The following is a 17048-nucleotide window of genomic DNA, read 5'->3' on the forward strand; positions in this document are numbered from 1 at the left end:
TTGCATACACCTGCTTGGTTAGCAACATACCTTGGTTCGGGCATGTTTTGGTTTGAGTCTGAACTTCTGGAACAGATTGCCACTAACCAAGGCACCACTCAGTTCTATGCTGTTGCGCTCCACAACAGCAACATAACACTTGATATGACCAATCACAATCACAACTGTTTGTGGTGCATTCACAAACAGTGGAATTTTGAACATTAGCAAGTAGTTTCTTTTTGTATATTCTCTGTGCTGTGTATTGGTGCTGGTTTTAATTATAACTGTTTGTTGTTTATTTATTTCATCTTGGCAAATTTATTACCTAATTTTGACCAAACGAGTCATAAGGGAGGAGCTCGATCATCAGAGGAGAGCCACTGCTCCTTCACATTGAGAGGAACCAGTCGAGGTTTCTTGGGTATCAGGTCCAGATGCCTCACAGACACCTCCGTGGTGAGGTGTTTCAGGCATGCCCAACCGGGAGAAGGTTGTCTCAAAGCTGGCCTGGGAACGCTTTGGGGTCCTCCTGGTGGAACTGGAAAAGGTGGTTGGGGACCGGGAAGTTTGGACAAACTCTGTATGTTTTCTTTTTTAAAAGTACCAGTTCCGACACCTTTGCAGCACAGGCATCATTTCAAAATGACCGATTTGGTACCGACATTGGACAATATATCAATGGTAACCAAACCTAACTATAGAGAAAATATTGCTTTACAGTTGTGTTTACATGCTTGTGTTCGGTGAAGAATCTGTTTTCACTTGTAAACCACGGGGGTCGGAACCTTACATCCCAACCAAACCATTCACATTCTCCATAACTTTCTTCTTGAATTATAAGAAAGCGTTTCATCAGCAACACCATCGTTGTCTATTGGCTTACAAAGGAACAATGATGGCTGCAGCTCCAAGGTCTTTTGGGGAAACCCTGCCCAGGTCATGAGAGGTGAGGTAGTTTGTGAAAGGGGGATGGTGGGACACATTTCATTATCTCAACACAAGATTAACTCACCCTCCGGACAATGGACAATGGAAAGTGTCAGATTCTTTTTTTTTTCTTGTCTTTTAAAGTGTTCACTGTTTCAGTAAATGTAAATAATTATCGTATTCCACACTACAGTTGCATCATTTTTTTTAGCGTGTATTGGTGAGACAGTCTTGTTATTCACTGTGGCTCCACTCGGCTAATGTTAGTCCTTCAGTGACAGCGTTGAAAGTTAATCATGTAATTTGGGGTCCTTAGGCAACCACATAGAGGATGAATTATAGGATAACCCCGGTTTGGTGCTCTGGACACTTTCCAGACAGTACATGATCTCAGAGTTCACAGTTGACTGTTGCATTTTTAAACAGAGGTTTGTACGTTTAGTGTACACAATATGGAATAAGGACTTTAAAAAAATAATAATTGTGGGATTTTTGCTGCGGCAAAATGCCAAAGAAAAGGGTCCTGAGCAAATGCAAAGCTGTCCTTGAACCACTCAGACTAAAGGCATGTCTTTGTTTAGAATGAATCTAAATGTGACTATGTCTTGTGTGTGAGCCAGTGCATCCTAATGCATGATGCCGTTAGGTGTGCTAAATGTGTATTACTCTTGTGATAGGCCTGTAGATGCTGAGGACCTCATGCACTTGTCTATTCATTGTGTTCCACCACACTACAGGAATAAACCCGAGTTCCAAAGTCACCTATTTGTACCTCATTGTGGATGCACAGTCCACCCCAGCCCACCCCAATTGGCTGGGCGACCGACTGATTATCGATCCTGGTCAATTTAAAAAAAAGAGCAAAATTCTGGACATCTGTAGTCCTAAAACAGCGGATACTCAATACTCATTCAGTGCAGTGGAACATTGGTTTTTGTTCGTAATCTGTTCTAAAAGGTCAGACGAAAACAGCAATGTAAGGAAAATTAGGCAGTTTTTCCTGCAGTAAATAAAATAAATCCAATGAAAGCTTTCCGGACATCCACACATATTAACAACATTTTTTATTGGGTATAACTATAGTTTTACATGCAAAAAAAACATAATAATAATAATATACAAATGTCTGGAACTTGATGCAGACAGTACATCCTGTTACTCACCTTCTTTATCAAACTGTTGGCACTTGCAACTTTTTTTTTTGGGCCCCGTAGCGGGTTATTTAGCAGCACAGCGTATGGTGCTTTGTTTGGGCAAACAGACCAGTTTTAGTGAAAACCTTTGATCATATGAAAACTGGTTTGTATGAAAATTGAAGTCTGGCTGTATACGATTGGAAATTTTTGTTATACGAAAAGTGCACAAATGTCTTTTGTTTTGTCATCTTCATCACTTGCCAATCCAACACAAACATTTTGATGACTGTTCTCCCTTCAGATAGCCTGAAACTGAGTTTTCAACAATGGCAAATTGACAGCAGCGTTTGGCACAGTCCTTAATCTGATGCAGAGAAAGACACTGGAGCCTTTGCAGAAGCTGTTGACAACAAAATGCAGCCATACGGATGAGAATGGATCAGATATGATTTATACTGCAGTCTTTCATTGCGGCAGCGAAGATGAAGCCTTTAAGGCTGGGCAGATATTTTTTTTTCCCCCCAGTGCATCTATATGATTGGTTAGGCTACAATATATTCTAAATTGCACTGATGAAGTGCCAGGCCACAAACTCCGCCCAGATAGAAGCTGGAGACATGAGTCAGACTTCAGCTTGGATATGCTCGAGACATGTGGTTGTCTTTAGCCTCCTTAGCGCTCAAACTTTCTCTTTAATTCTCAAAATCTGTTGAATTGATCTCACTGGCTGCAGTCCAAAGTCAGATGTTATATTTGTTGGGCAGTGGGATCCAAAACACAGTTGTAACATGCAGGAATATGTCAGTTGTTTCACATATAATCGTTGTAACATTTTCTTAAGTAAAAATTGCTGAATTTGCTTTTCCCTCATCCCTGCTTGCCGTCACACTGCATACTGAGCCTGCCAGTTTCTGTTTGTCAGCATAAAGCTGAGTGACTTCACAAGTGCCAACAGGTGGCCTTAAAAGACATTCCTGGATAAACGTTAATGAAGACAGCAGGAGACACACATGACATGTCACTTGGGCTTTCCAACCTTGCAGCTACATGGCACCAGTATTTTGGGCGCGTGAATTCGGCATTTTTTTCACTGTGACTGTGACACAAAACCACTAAGGCAACAAAATGCGAGCATTCTGACTTTGGGCTGTAAACATGTATTCTTTTGTTTTATTTTCACATTGTTAAGTTATTATATTAGGAATATACAACATAAGGCGGACAGAAATATTTCAATATTGAACAAAGCAAAATTTGTTCTCACTTATTTTGTGGAAATATGGGGTAGTAACTATAAAAGCAATCTCAACACTTGCTAAATGTACTGCAAAAAAGGTCAGTAAGGATAATTCATAATGCCGCCTACAGAGAACATACTAACTCCTTATTTCTAAAATCACAAATACTTAAACTTGCTGATATAGTTCATCTTCAAACAGCTAAAATAATGCATAAGGCTAAAAATAACCAATTACCTAAAAATGTCATCCAATACTTCTCTACAAGAGAGGAGAAATATGATCTCAGGGAAGAAGTACATTTGAAACACTTATATGCTAGGACTACGTTAAAAAGCCATAGCATTTCAGTATGTGGAATCAAACTATGGAATGGATTGAGTAAGACCCTCAAACAATGCACAACGATGAGCCAATTCAAGAAACATTATGTCATTGGATGGTCATATCACCTTGTACTTCGGTACGTGACAAAAATAAAAAATAAAAAATTAAACTATATTAGGAAAGCAGGAAGTGAACAAATGTAACAGTTACTGATTGTAAAAGTACCAGATGGAGGGGTAGGATTTAATAAGCTTTGCTTCTTCCTACTCCTTTTGGACATGTGGAACTGTGAACTGATTATGTGATGCATTCAATTGTAATCTGATGCATGTGCAAATGAAATAAAACCATTACCATTAGCAAAAATATTGGGGGAAAAAATGAAAAGAAATGTTTCATTTAAGCCTTTTTTTATTTTGACATATACTATGTCATGACCTGCACTGGGGATAAACAGACTTAGTATCATAAAATGTAGCCAAACATCTTCAAGAGCCAGCTGAGCATCAACATTGTCTGAATAAATGACCGTCTCACCTGGCGTCTTCACAGTTGCTACTGATGTCACAGGTCGACATAAATACAGCTACGACTTTAAGGGGTCTCCCTCTTGTCAGCAAATGCCGAGCTGTGACGTGGAAGTACAAACAGCTGGGCCACAACTCACACAAGTATTCCTAATAGAGTGGTCAACCCAGTGGAACAACAAGGAGGGGGATGCACTAAAGCCAAACCTGTGGGAAACGTTTTGGTGTCCTGCAATATGAAACGTAACTTTCTGGCATCGGGAACACACACACACACACACACACTCAAACTCACACGCAAACACACAAAGAGGGTTTTGCTGTTGTTTTTAACAGCTCAGTGGGTTTGAGGTAGAGTGTGAACAACACATTGAGGATAACTGACCCAGGCCAAATGTTTTAGTGGGCTTGACTCGTCAGTCCAGTGACAGATGTAACTTTTAACACACGAGCAAAGCGTTACTTGAGTGTTAGTTCAGCTGTTACATTGTTTACCACAATATTTGTGGACACTTGGACAGAGTGGTGCGTGGCGCGCAGGGCACACAGCCAGGAGACCCGAGTTCGATTCCACTCTCGGGCATCTCTGTGTGGAGTTTGCATGTTCTCCCCGTGGGGTTCCATGTGTGGGTTTTCTCCGGGTACATTCCAAAAAAACTGGCGACTACAAATTGAATGTATGAATGTGAGTGTGAATGGTTGTTTGTCTATATGTGCCCTGTGATTGGCTGGCCACCTGTCCAGGGTGTACCCCGCCTCTCGCTCGAAGACAGCTGGGATAGGCTCCAGCACCCCCGCAACCCTTGTGAGGTTAAGCAGTAGAAAATGAATGAATGAATGAATGAGTACTCCAGGTACTCCGGTTTCCTCCCACATTCCAAAAACATGCTAGGTTAATTGGCGACTCCAAATTGTCCATAGGTATGAATGTGAGTGTGAATGGTTGTTTGTCTATATGTGCCCTGTGATTGGCTGGCGACCAGTCCAGGGTGTACCTTGCCTCTTGCCCGAAGACAGCTGGGATAGGCTCCAGCACCCTCGTGACCCTCGTGAGGATAAGCAATAGAAAATGAATTAATGAATTTTTCTTATAGAGCTTAATAATTCATTACCAAAAGTCAATTGAACAATCAATTAAATACCCAGGCGTTAGCAATGTTGTCTGCCATTCCTTAATCCATAAGAAGGCCTGGTGACATGTCACCAAACGTGTCGTGTACAGTTTTGTGCTTGAAAAAAAAAAAACATCACAAATGTCTTCTATGATATATCCCCCATCATTACTTTAAACGCCTGTTTTTTTTTGTGGGTTAAATACATTCTGTTATCGACCCTTGCATGCATGTCTGTAATACAAAAAACGTAGTGTGTCTCTGTAGATTCCATCCTGTTTGTGAGTCAGTGCACTTCATAAGCTTCACATCTGTTTTGAGTTGGTATCTGGAGACAAAGAGATCAGCTACAGGATATTGCATCGCAAGAAAGGGTAGACTCGGGGGTGGGGTAAGAACTCATCCAATGGGCTTTTTTTAAATGCTGTTTTAGGGTGTACTTACACTAGGCTATTGGTGCCGTGATGGACTTTTCAATTCCTTCTCCCTTTCCTGGACCCTGCTGGACTGCACTCACACTAAACATTTGTGCTATGACCCATTTGCTTGTCCCATTACTTCTGTTCTCCAATATTGTACTATATCGCCCTCTGGTTTGGTGGATTATTTCTAGTCTTAATTTGAGTCATTCTGATCATTATATTGTGAAAGGTGAAGGTCATCATTAATTACTTGCGAGAGGAGCGATTGCATTACTATTTAGTTCTGTTATTGTCAGTCGTGTGACCACATGGTCAAACGTATCGTGGCTATGTCAAGAGCCGACTGACAAACAAAGCTTTATTTTAAGATGTGTAGCAAAGCCTGCTTTATGACATTTTATACGTCATGAAACTGTCCTCCCTGTACTGGTAGGCAGGATTTGTGTGAGCCTTTTACATGATATCACTTGTTATCTGCTCATTACTCTGCATTTTCTATGACCAGCTGATTGGGAATGTAGTCCTAACGGATGGACGGATGAGCTGAGACAGACTGACAGATGGATGGATGTATGACATTCATGGGGAGGAGTTGGAAAAAGTTTTAAAATGTGCTAAACCAAAAAGAAAAGAGGTTTCAAAAATGAGTTGCCTGCTTTTTACTGTATCAACAAGGAGTCAGAATAAGCTGAAGAAGAAAGTATTTGGTTGAATGAGAGAACAAATGCTAAGGTAAATTAAAGGGCTTGAATGAAACTCTACATCAGGGGTCGGGAACCTTTTTGGTGAAGAGAGCCATGAAGGCCAGATATTTTAAAACGTGTATCTGTGAGAGCCATATACATTTTTTTAAACATTGAATGCAATAAAATGTGTGCATTTTTATGTAAGACCAACAGTTTTAGATAATGGGCTCTAATTACATAGACCAGGCACACTACCCCACGCCAATGGGGTGTGGCCAGCACACTTTCGTGAGCAGCGCAGTGTCTAATAATAAATCAAATACTTGTTGCCATTAATACAACTTCTGCTGCTGCATAGTTTTGCACCGTACTCTGTAGACGTATTTCATTCTTTTGGCCATCTTCGTCAGAAGGCTTGCTTCTGCAGCTTTAGCTATTTGACTAAAGGAGGAAAGTTTACATTTACATGTTTTTTTGACATCTCAATGACCGAGGTAGACTACAGCATTACCCAGTAATAATCAAGTTTTGGTGTTTGACCTGGAAAATATCATCAGGAAAGATAGATATGGTTGGCCGTATTGCAGCAGAATATAGATGGACGAATTAAAATGCATAAGAAAGTTGTTGATTTTGAATATTATTTTTAACAGTCATTTCTGTGATGGTTTACTTTAAAATGTTAGCAAAAATACATTTTTATTGTGGTAAGAAATGCTTGAGAGCCAGATACAGTCATCAAAAGAGCCCTACCTGGCTCCCGAGCCATAGGTTCCCTACCTCTGGTCTAGAGCAAAGGCATCCATGGTGGTCAAATGGCCGGGCCATTTTAGGGCATAACAGCTGTATTTTGCCTGAATTATACAAGGAACACTGTGGATTCAGATAAACACAAGCTACAACTGAGCACAGTGTAAAATGAAGCCTGCATGGCGTCCCGTCAACGCTGCCTTTTTTTTTTTTGCTTCCACCTGTGTATTAAATGCATAGGTCAAGCCATTCCTTTTCCGTGCATTCTGTCATTTTTAGCATTTTTCAGATATCTGTGTAACTTGAAAATGGTTAAGAACCGATGTCCAGTTGGGTGCATGCACTGCAACCATTTCAAAGCTGTCTATCGCTATTTGTCGTTTTCACCAACCAACGCAGGTTTCTATCAGGCCTGACTACATTTCTCTTTAACCAAGTAATTAAACCTCATCTGTAAATGGAGTCAATTTTCTTCAAAGGTATATTTTAAAAGCTGACAAAGGTCATCACAACAAAGCTGAACTAGTTACACCGGAGTTATGTGATATCATAATGGAAATGACGGTGCTGGATGACCGGCTTTTTATTATCATTGACGACACCGCCATGATTTGTACTTCTTTATGGATTGAAAACAGTCATGGAAATAGTGAACCATCTGAATATCATTGGGTGAATGTGTTGGTTTTTTATTGCATCATTCATTTAATTAAAAAAAAAGTGTGGAAAAAGTAAACTTTCCAAATAAATAATAATAAGCTTACTGTTTTGCAACAAAGCGTTCTTTCAACTTGAGTCTAAGCCAATATGATAAAGACTCCAAGTATGTAAAACAATGTGATATTTTGGCTTTTGGAGGTTGTTATGATAACCTGCATGGTTGTCACCTTCAGAAACCTGAGTGTGGAGGTCTGCAGGTGGTAGATCTTTGCTATCCACCACCTCCGTTCCGTTTGCCAGCAGAGTAGAGTGTGTAGCTGTAGCGGTCTGCAAGTGCGTGCGAGTGTGTTTGTGTATATGTGTGCTGCCAGGAAAGAGAATCTACCAGCAAGAGGATCACATTGACTGGAAGATAGGAAGGAAGAAAGTAAGAAGCCTGGATATCTTCAAAATGAGAGGGCCTCTTTTGATGTATGTTTTCATTCCTTTCAATGTTGGTGAAAGGGGAGCTGTTGAACGGTAGTGGAGGAGAGAAACACTTGAAACTGAACGAGGCGCTAAGAACAACACACGCCAGGTCTCAACAAAAGTCCTGCAAGTCTGAGGCGAATGGGGTAGAAGGTGAAGAGGAGACAAGGAGTTGAGAGAAAAGCACTGACGTACGGGCTGTCCTCTTTAAATAAGCAAAAGCTTTGTTGAGCAACAGTAAATTCATTTGTCCCTGGCTTGTCTTATATACACCGCACTGTTATTTATAGCTGTAAATAAATTAAATCGACCAAGTGTACGCAAGAAATCGCTCCTCCACGGACTCATTTCACAAACTTTCAACAGAAAGCAATAGAACTGCTCCATATTAGTCCACAAAGTGGAGAAGCTGTCCAGAAACTGAAAACACTGATCTGTGTTTTAAAAATATTTGATTCATTCAAGCCCCCCTCGGCACACTAAAAGTAAAAGTTACATTTTGGCATTATATTCGTGACCAAAAATGGTATGCATTGAATGTCGTTCAATATTTTTCAACCTCAAAAGATGAACCCCGATATTTCCAATGCACTCAGAATGCAGTCATAATAAAATGCACTTAAAACAGGGGTCTCAAACAGGCGGCCCGCGGGCCAAATGTGGCCCGCAGGATACTATTTTGAGGCCCCCGCCTTGATATGAAAGTTTAATGTTAGTGCGGCCCGCGCAAGTTTGATATGGATGCCGTATGGTATCATGTACCCAGAAAAAATTATTACGTTTAATTAATGTTCATGTTAAAGGTTAAATAACTGTTAATAGTTATCCTCCCTATCCGTGTGGAAGTGGTAAGTTTTTGGCTATTTAAGTTTAAAGGAAATAACTTGAAGGCTACCGTTTAGGTCGCTAGCTCTCTAGTTTGCGAGTTAGCATGTGTCTCAAGACCCTGCAGTTGCGCAATATGTTGTAAATAAAAAGAGTATAAATGTGACTATAGTCGTGTTTTGTCATGTCTACAGGGCTCTAATAATGCTTTGTTCATTTTAATTTTGTGTAGAAAAATAAAAAGTAAGATATTTGAGAACAGTGGAATGTTTTATCAGAACTTTTCTTGTAGAAAATTGCAACCAAAGCGAAGTTTTTTAATTTTTTTGTTTTTAATAAATGCGTTTGTGGAATGTTTTATCAGAACTTTTCTTGTAGAAAATTGCAACCAAAGCGAAGTTTTTTAATTTTTTTGTTTTTAATAAATAAATTTTTTGTTGTTGTTTTTTTTTTTTTGGAAAACCTGATGCGGCCCAGTCTCACCCAGACCCGAGCTCCAGTGGCCCCCAAGTAAATTGAGTTTGAGACCCCTGACTTATATATAAGTCAATATCTAATATCTGAATATCCAAGAATAAACAAATAATTCAGCATTCTGGATTATTCTGCCTCGGTAATCGTTATCATTGTTGTTTAAAAGGACTTGCAAGATTTGCTGAAATCTGGATAAATGTCATGCGTGAGGACATTTCAGCCTGACTTTTTAGGCATGGAATTTTTTTTTCACTGCGATGAATTCCAAGTTATAAAGTTCCAACTTTAGTGGCTTTAGTGGCTGCGTGTAGCAGTTGCAGTACAAATCAAGCCTCTAAGTGGCCAGTCATATCGTGTCTGGGTCCACTCCAAACCGAAAGCATGGTACTTGGCTTGTGTGAGTGCACTAATTTGTGCCCATGTACGACAAATTTCCTCTCATTTGAGTCCATACACACTCAAAAATAGACTCAAAGGCACAATGTGTTACAAAGACATCATGGAGTTATCATGCAGTAAAACATCAGAATAGAAGTGATGGGACAGTATAATGTACTGGTCGGAGCATGAATGAGACGTTTGAACACAGGCCAGTGGGAACCAGGAGAGAGACAAGGGAATTGAGCCCAGGTACATCACAGTTGGAATGACCAAGTATGAGTAATGAGTATTACGCCAGATAATTTGGGGCTTTGTCTTGTATTTGTTAGATATTTAAAACCTAAACTTTCATTGGGATCAAGAGCTGTATTGCATGTTATTTGTTTTCAAAGATGTTTGTCAAGTTTGTGGCTGTGTTACAGGAAGCAACAAGAACAAAACATCCTCAGTGCGGTCAGTACTTCTTACTCACAAAAACGGCAGACACAATTTAGCGTTGGAAAGAAATCTGTTTCCTCACACTTTTTGTAGTGATGAATTGGTATTATCATATATGTTGTGTGTACTCTTGGTTTGCAAACATCCCGCAGTCACACGGCAGAAAAAAGGGGGGTGTCTTATCTTGTTCGTGCCACTGCGGGGCTGCCCAGCCAATCAGAGGGTGAGAAAAGTGCCCCCTTGTTGTTTATTCGCCTTTGGCCCCTGCCATCTGTCCGACTGGTTCCTGACACCTGTACCAGACCCTCAGAGCCGGGCTTCCCTGTCATTTGTTGTACCATGGGACGACATTGTGGAGACACGGAGGCAATGTGGGGACTAATCATACAGCTTCAAAGACTTTAATATTTTTGAATAGGATCCAACCATTCTTTTTCTATGCCGATTGGCATGCTGGAGCCTATCCCAGCTGTCTTTGAGCGAGGGGCAGGGTACACCCTGGACTGGTCGGTTTGAATAGGATAAACTTCTAACATGTAGTCCTTGCTACACACAACATGCATGCACTAATAAAAAAACCTAATTACTGTATGAATTGGGTTGAAAGCAGCCTTTTAAAACGAATGCAAACACCGTAATTAGATGACGTTTGTCTTTTTGAAGGTTGGCTGAGCACACTATTTGATTGTAAACCAGATTCCTTTTGAATGCGTGCACTTTCATTGATCAATCATCAGCTTTCTTTCTATGCATGCACCAGTCCTCCATGGAAGACTGATGGTGCAACATTAACATTCCATTCACAAGAGAATGCTTACACCAACAAGGAGATCCATTACAGCAACAGAAGATGAAATAAGTCAATGACACTTTATAATTTATAATTATTTGTAAAAAATGGTGCAGTTTAATTTTTGCCTATATTAAGCATTTTCTAGCATAGAAATAGTAAAATGAATGAAAAATATAAAGCACCAATACAAGGCACTCAAAAGATGCATTCAAGATGCGTTGACTGAAATGTAGTATTCCACACTGGTCGCTAGGTGTCAGTAAAGTTACTGTAATGTTCAGTGAGAAACACTAGGGCCAGACTAGATTGCCAGAGTAGCTTTTTTAATTAATTTTTATTTCATTTATTTTTATTTTTTATATTTATTTTTTATTATTAAATTATCTAAGAACAGGCAAAATTATCCATAATAAAAACACAGTCTACTGTTGTGGCTGTAACCCACGCCAAGCGAAAACTCAAGTCACTTCCTGTCCACCAGCCACTGTACTCTCCTCGTACCAGAACACGTTTACAGCAACACACATGAGCACAAGTCTTATTTGGTCTTAAACGGTTAGTAAATATACTTGCATTATGTCTACTATATCGGGTAATATCAGTTTATATGTTACTATAGGGGTGTTATTTCATGACTAGAGGCCTCTAATAATGTTAAATATGCAGTATTTAGAAGGTCATAAGCAGGTTTTGTATGGTCTAACTACGAAAATATTGCATTTATAAATAAGGAATCCTACTTTGTGGAAATAAACCAATTAATTGCAAAAATTTCTATATATAGATAAAATAAAAATCTGTTTGTAATAAGTGTAAGGGCATTTACTTTTAGTAGACATTGAACACAATTTCCAGGAATCTGAGTGTTTTGAGGTTTTATATATTTCATGTATATTTATTTTAAACTATTGTCAAAAATGGATGAATAAGGAGAACTTTGTAATTTCATTGACAGACTGCTAGAACACTTCATAAAGAGCATCTACTCACTCCCAAAAAAGCCAATAGCACCAGGGTAACGTGAGAGTTCCTTGAGACAAGATGGCTTGCTGGCAGGTTCCAGGATATTTTGGCAGCAGAAAAGAAAGAAACAGATGCAGCGTAAACCTGTTAGTCGTTCACCTCTAATCGGCTTACATTGGCTCTGTGACAGGCGACTGGCACCTCTGAAGGGTCACAGACATGATTGCTAGTGCCCACACACACGCACGCCAATATACAAGATGACATCCGGTATAGCCGCATGGATCCACTTCAACACTTCACGCATTCTGCAGCTTGAATTCATTTTCTTACAGAGACGTTTTATGCCTTTTATGATGAGGAGCCCCTCAGTCTACGTATGTATGAGTTTGCTTTCTCTGATGTTCATGTAAGTCCATTTTTTTGTGTAAATAGGAACATTTATCTAAATTAACAGCCATGTTGTTTGGTCTAGAGTCAGTGCCACTGAGGAAAAGACAAGAAGCAGAACAGGAGGTAGCAGAGATGAGGATGCTGAGGTTCTCATTGGGAGTGACCAGGATGGATAGGATCAGGAACAATTAATCAGAGGGACATTACATGTTAGAGACCTTGGAGATAAAGTCAGAGAGGCCACACTGAGATGGTTGGGACATGTCCAGAGGAGCTGCCGGGTAGGAGGTGTAGAAGAAGGCCAAAGAGGAGGTTTATGGATGTAGAGAGACAGATGCGGTAGACAGGGTTGGATTTGCTGTGGCGACCCCTGAAGAGAAAAGTCAAAATAGAAAGAAGAATACCCAAGTCAAAACATCAAGCCTATTAATTCCCCACATCCCGAAAATTCCTGATTTTCCCGGAATCCACATTCCAAATGTCTGTTCCCTTTGTGCATCAATGCACCAGGACAAATTCCCTTTATGTTACATTCTTGGCAATAAAAATGTTTCTGATTCAGATTTTCATTCTCCAGATTTCTGTGACAGTGGGGTCTCAGCTTTTGGTCCAGTATTTTCCAGTCTGTGGAGAGATGGCTTTATGAGTTTCTAACCCTGCACACCAAGAATGAAAAATTCCCTCATCTTTAGTTTTGGCCAACCCCACAGAAGGAAAAGCCAGTCTTCTCTCTTTACAACTCGGTGTCAACACGTGCAGACAGTTTCTTCTACGTCTCAAAGCAGATTGAGGAATGATGAGAACCATCTAGCATACTAGTGTGGATGTGGATAGTGTGGTTCCCCTCGTAGGACTACACCGATTTGTGTTTGTTCTTAGCAGCAGATGATCCTACCAAGTCAAACAAGTGGCACGTTGCCACGTCACCAGTCCATTCACACACACGAGGAGGTATTGACATAGTGTGTGTGGCTAAAACCTCAGCACTTAAAGCCACTCACATTTTCAATTGGAACAGAGAGGCCATTGTGAACTCATTACATCAAACTGAGAAACCTGTGTGTGTTCAGGGGTTGACCTGACATTATTTACACTGAGAGAATAAACCACAATGAAATAACCATGAAAACATCAATTTACATCAGAGGTTCTGGCCATTTATGCCCAGTTGTATAATAACAAGAATACAAACCCTGTAAAATAAATTATAAATAAAATGTTGTTTTTTGCTCATACAAAATGTTACATCGATGTTAAAAAAAAACTTTTAACTGACATTCTTTGATTTATTTATTTACATTCATTGTCAGGTAAGGTTTTGAAGAAGTTTAATTATATTCAGTGCCACAATGTAATTGCTGTAGACAGGAAAATAAATTGTCCCTTCATGTTCAAGACTTACATTTATATTTATATTTTTCTCCTTCTCTAATAGCTGTTGAAGATTAAATGAGCAGCATGGAAACTTCAACTGCGACTGCCACTGAGAAAAAGGAGTCCAAGGGTCCTGGTATAGATGGAAGCAGCTTCTCAGAACTCCCAAAGAAGCCGTCACCCACCTCCAGAGGTACTTACATAAGCTCCATTTTTAAGAGGTCCTTTGTCTAAAAGTTATTGTTGTTCAAAGGCGATGCATTCACAGGTAAACTCTGCAAAGTTTTTTTTTTTTTGTACCAACAAGTTACAATTTAGACTCTCCAATAAACCTAACATGGGTTCTTAGAGAAAAAATATATATTGTATATACTGTGTATATACATCTATGTAGATATATATTTTTTATTATTTAATTGTATTGACATTTATTCTATTATTTCACATTTTTAATTGTTTAATTTTAATTGTGTTTTTTATAATTTTATATTTATAATATATACTTATAATAATAATAATAATATATTTAGAATAATAATAATTTATAATATATACAATAATAATTTATTTATTATTTATATATATATTATATTTCTTTATATATAATATACATATTTATTGTTTGTATTTATTTATTATTATTCATATTTATTATATATAATTTAATATTTTATAATAATAATATTTTTAATGTATTAATTAAATTGAACTATAGTGTTTGCATATTATACAATATGTTCTGACTTTTGAGACACCTTCTTCAGTTCTGTATAAATAAGTTGTCGGATCATGCTCCACTGTGCAGTGAGCGTCATATAAAACATGATCGTAATTTGGTGACACATGAAAAGAGATGCGGGCGGCGTCTTTTGGAGATGTCAGAGAGAGGATGATGAAAAAATGCTATAATGAGATTGAAAGACCTTCTTCTACCTCCCGAGTGTACATTTCATGAATTACTAAAACAGTCTGGCATAGCAGTGGACGGCATGGTGTTTCAGAGGCCTCTCTGATAAAGGCTGCAAAAGAGGGAAGGGTCTTTGAAATGCAAACAAGAGGTCCTATGATATTGTGGTATTAGCAGTTTTTCTTAATGATGGGGCTTGGTGGCCTGCCACGAGATGAGCCATAAGCATTAATTGTTTAGGGATGCTGGGTTTAAACTAGGACATTTCTGTGCACCCTCCTTGGCACCTCCACAAAGAGTCGACTAGAATTTTCAAGCCAGCAAAGAAAACGTTGAACTAGCACAGGGATGAATTATTCATTATTATGACCATTGTGTGTGGTGTTGTTCTACGGGAATTGACATGTCATTACCTTGTACCACTGACAAAAAAAAGTCATCCTCACATTTCAACAGCTGTTTGGGATGCGAGGTAACAGAATGCGGACGCTGGCTTAAAGTTACTAAATAAGAGACTCATAATAACAAGATGAGAGGTCTTGTTTTCATTAGCGAACGCATGACGAAAAGTAGGATTAACGAGGCTGTGGGACCTTCTTCGTGCCTCTGAGGTACTTGTGTCATGAATTACTAAATGCTGTTGGTGGACCAAGCTAGTAGACTTTGAAACCCATCAGAAAGACACACAGGCATCATCTGAGGGCCACTGCAGGAACATATCATTCATTTTGTATTACTCTTTCATGAAGGGCCTGGTGGCCTGCCACCACAAAGATGACTTCTAAAACTAGAACGATTGTCCTTAGATACTTAGATACTCTTTTGTTTTCTATTTGTTTATCCTTTATACAAGCCGGTTTGTAAATTAGCATACATGCACAAAGAAAAATATGTCACTAATTTAAATAAATCAAGTCCTTTTTTAAGATGACACACACATTCTTCTTAAAGTGGTACTATTTATTTAGGTTAGTTAGGGAATATTTGCTTCAAACCACAGAGACCGCTGTTCTGTTTTCACAACTGTTTGAGGCGTCATTGACAATTTGTTGAGATTGGACTGATTTGTAAGCTTGGTAAACACTATTGTTAGAACAGTGGCAAAAGGAACATGGATAATTCCTCACGGTATTCCAACAGCAGATAAAAAGCTTTTACTTTGGTCGTGGTCCAGTAAAATGTCCACATATCATTGATCGTAACTTCAGTCAGCCAAGAAGAGCTAAGCACAACTATTAATGGAATGGAATGGCCTTTATTGTCATTATACAAGATGTACAACAAGATTGGAGAGCTTCTCCTTTCAGTGCAGTAGTCAAGTTAAAAAAAAAAAAAGTATATAAAAGTAGAGTAAAAAAGACAATTTAACAAGATATATACAAGATATCCAAAATATACACTTAGTATTGCACAGGAGCATATGCGGGAGCAGACATATTGCAGATATATTAATTTTAGTGCAATGATAAATGGATCATAGTGCAAATAATGACTGGTGTATACAGATGAGTTAAGTCACATATGAGTGTATTGTATTAGGTTGTTAAATAAATAAATATTATTGAGGTAGTAACAGAGGCAGTGATGGAAATATTGCACATTTGCTTTATACTAATGACCGGGTACGTTAGTCTAAACCAGGGGTCCCCAAACTTTTTCTAGTGAGGGCCACATGACTTTTCTTCCCTCTGAAGGGGGCCAGGGTCAGAGTGACTGGGGCAAAGTGTGGTTGTAGTCACGTCACAATAGGTTACCATTTCCAGTTCTATGACAGAAAAATGACCATGCTTTATTGTTCAGGGGGCCGGGACAAATGTGGAAGTGGGCCGTGTCCGGCTCCCGGGCCTTAGTTTGGGGACCACTGGTCTAAACCTTAGACTGACACCTCACTCAACCCAACTCTGTCTGCTGGGGTACAATAGCCAAACGTCTGTGCGTAAAAAAAATAAATGGATCACATTTGCAATGCATCATCTTACTTTAACTTACGAAAAAATGTGTAAAATACTCACTTTTTGTAATATTGTCAGATTTGAAATGGCTTAGTTTAGGACTAAAGATATGAACCCCATTGTCTTTTCCAGACCACCAAATCCTTCTTTTTAAGTGTATTCAAAATCCTGTTTGTCAGTGCCAGTAGGACTTCCAAAAACCCAAGGTCATGCTTCTACTCCAAACGGTCATCTTTACATTGGGAACAACTTTTTAGCTCTCAAATCTCCGAATTTTAAGGGGTTAAAGTGCACTACCTTCAAAATAAAAGAA

The 17048-nt window shown here is 39.0% G+C and overlaps 1 protein-coding gene across 1 annotated transcript in view; it reads left to right on the forward strand.

Moving 5' to 3' along the window:
* The window catches only part of gli2a (GLI family zinc finger 2a), a 72035-nt gene that overhangs the window by 5607 nt on the left and 49380 nt on the right, over positions 1 to 17048 (forward strand). Inside the window, exon 2 of the mRNA XM_058082358.2 lies at positions 13938 to 14069. Coding sequence (XP_057938341.2) covers positions 13952 to 14069 — 118 coding nt within the window. The 5' untranslated portion in view covers positions 13938 to 13951. The remainder of the gene's footprint in view (positions 1 to 13937; positions 14070 to 17048) is intronic.

This window comes from Doryrhamphus excisus, linkage group LG12 (assembly GCF_037039965.1).
Source record: "Doryrhamphus excisus strain RoL-2023G ecotype Guam linkage group LG12, RoL_Dexc_Guam_v1.1, whole genome shotgun sequence".
Classification (NCBI taxonomy): Eukaryota; Metazoa; Chordata; class Actinopteri; order Syngnathiformes; family Syngnathidae; genus Doryrhamphus; species Doryrhamphus excisus.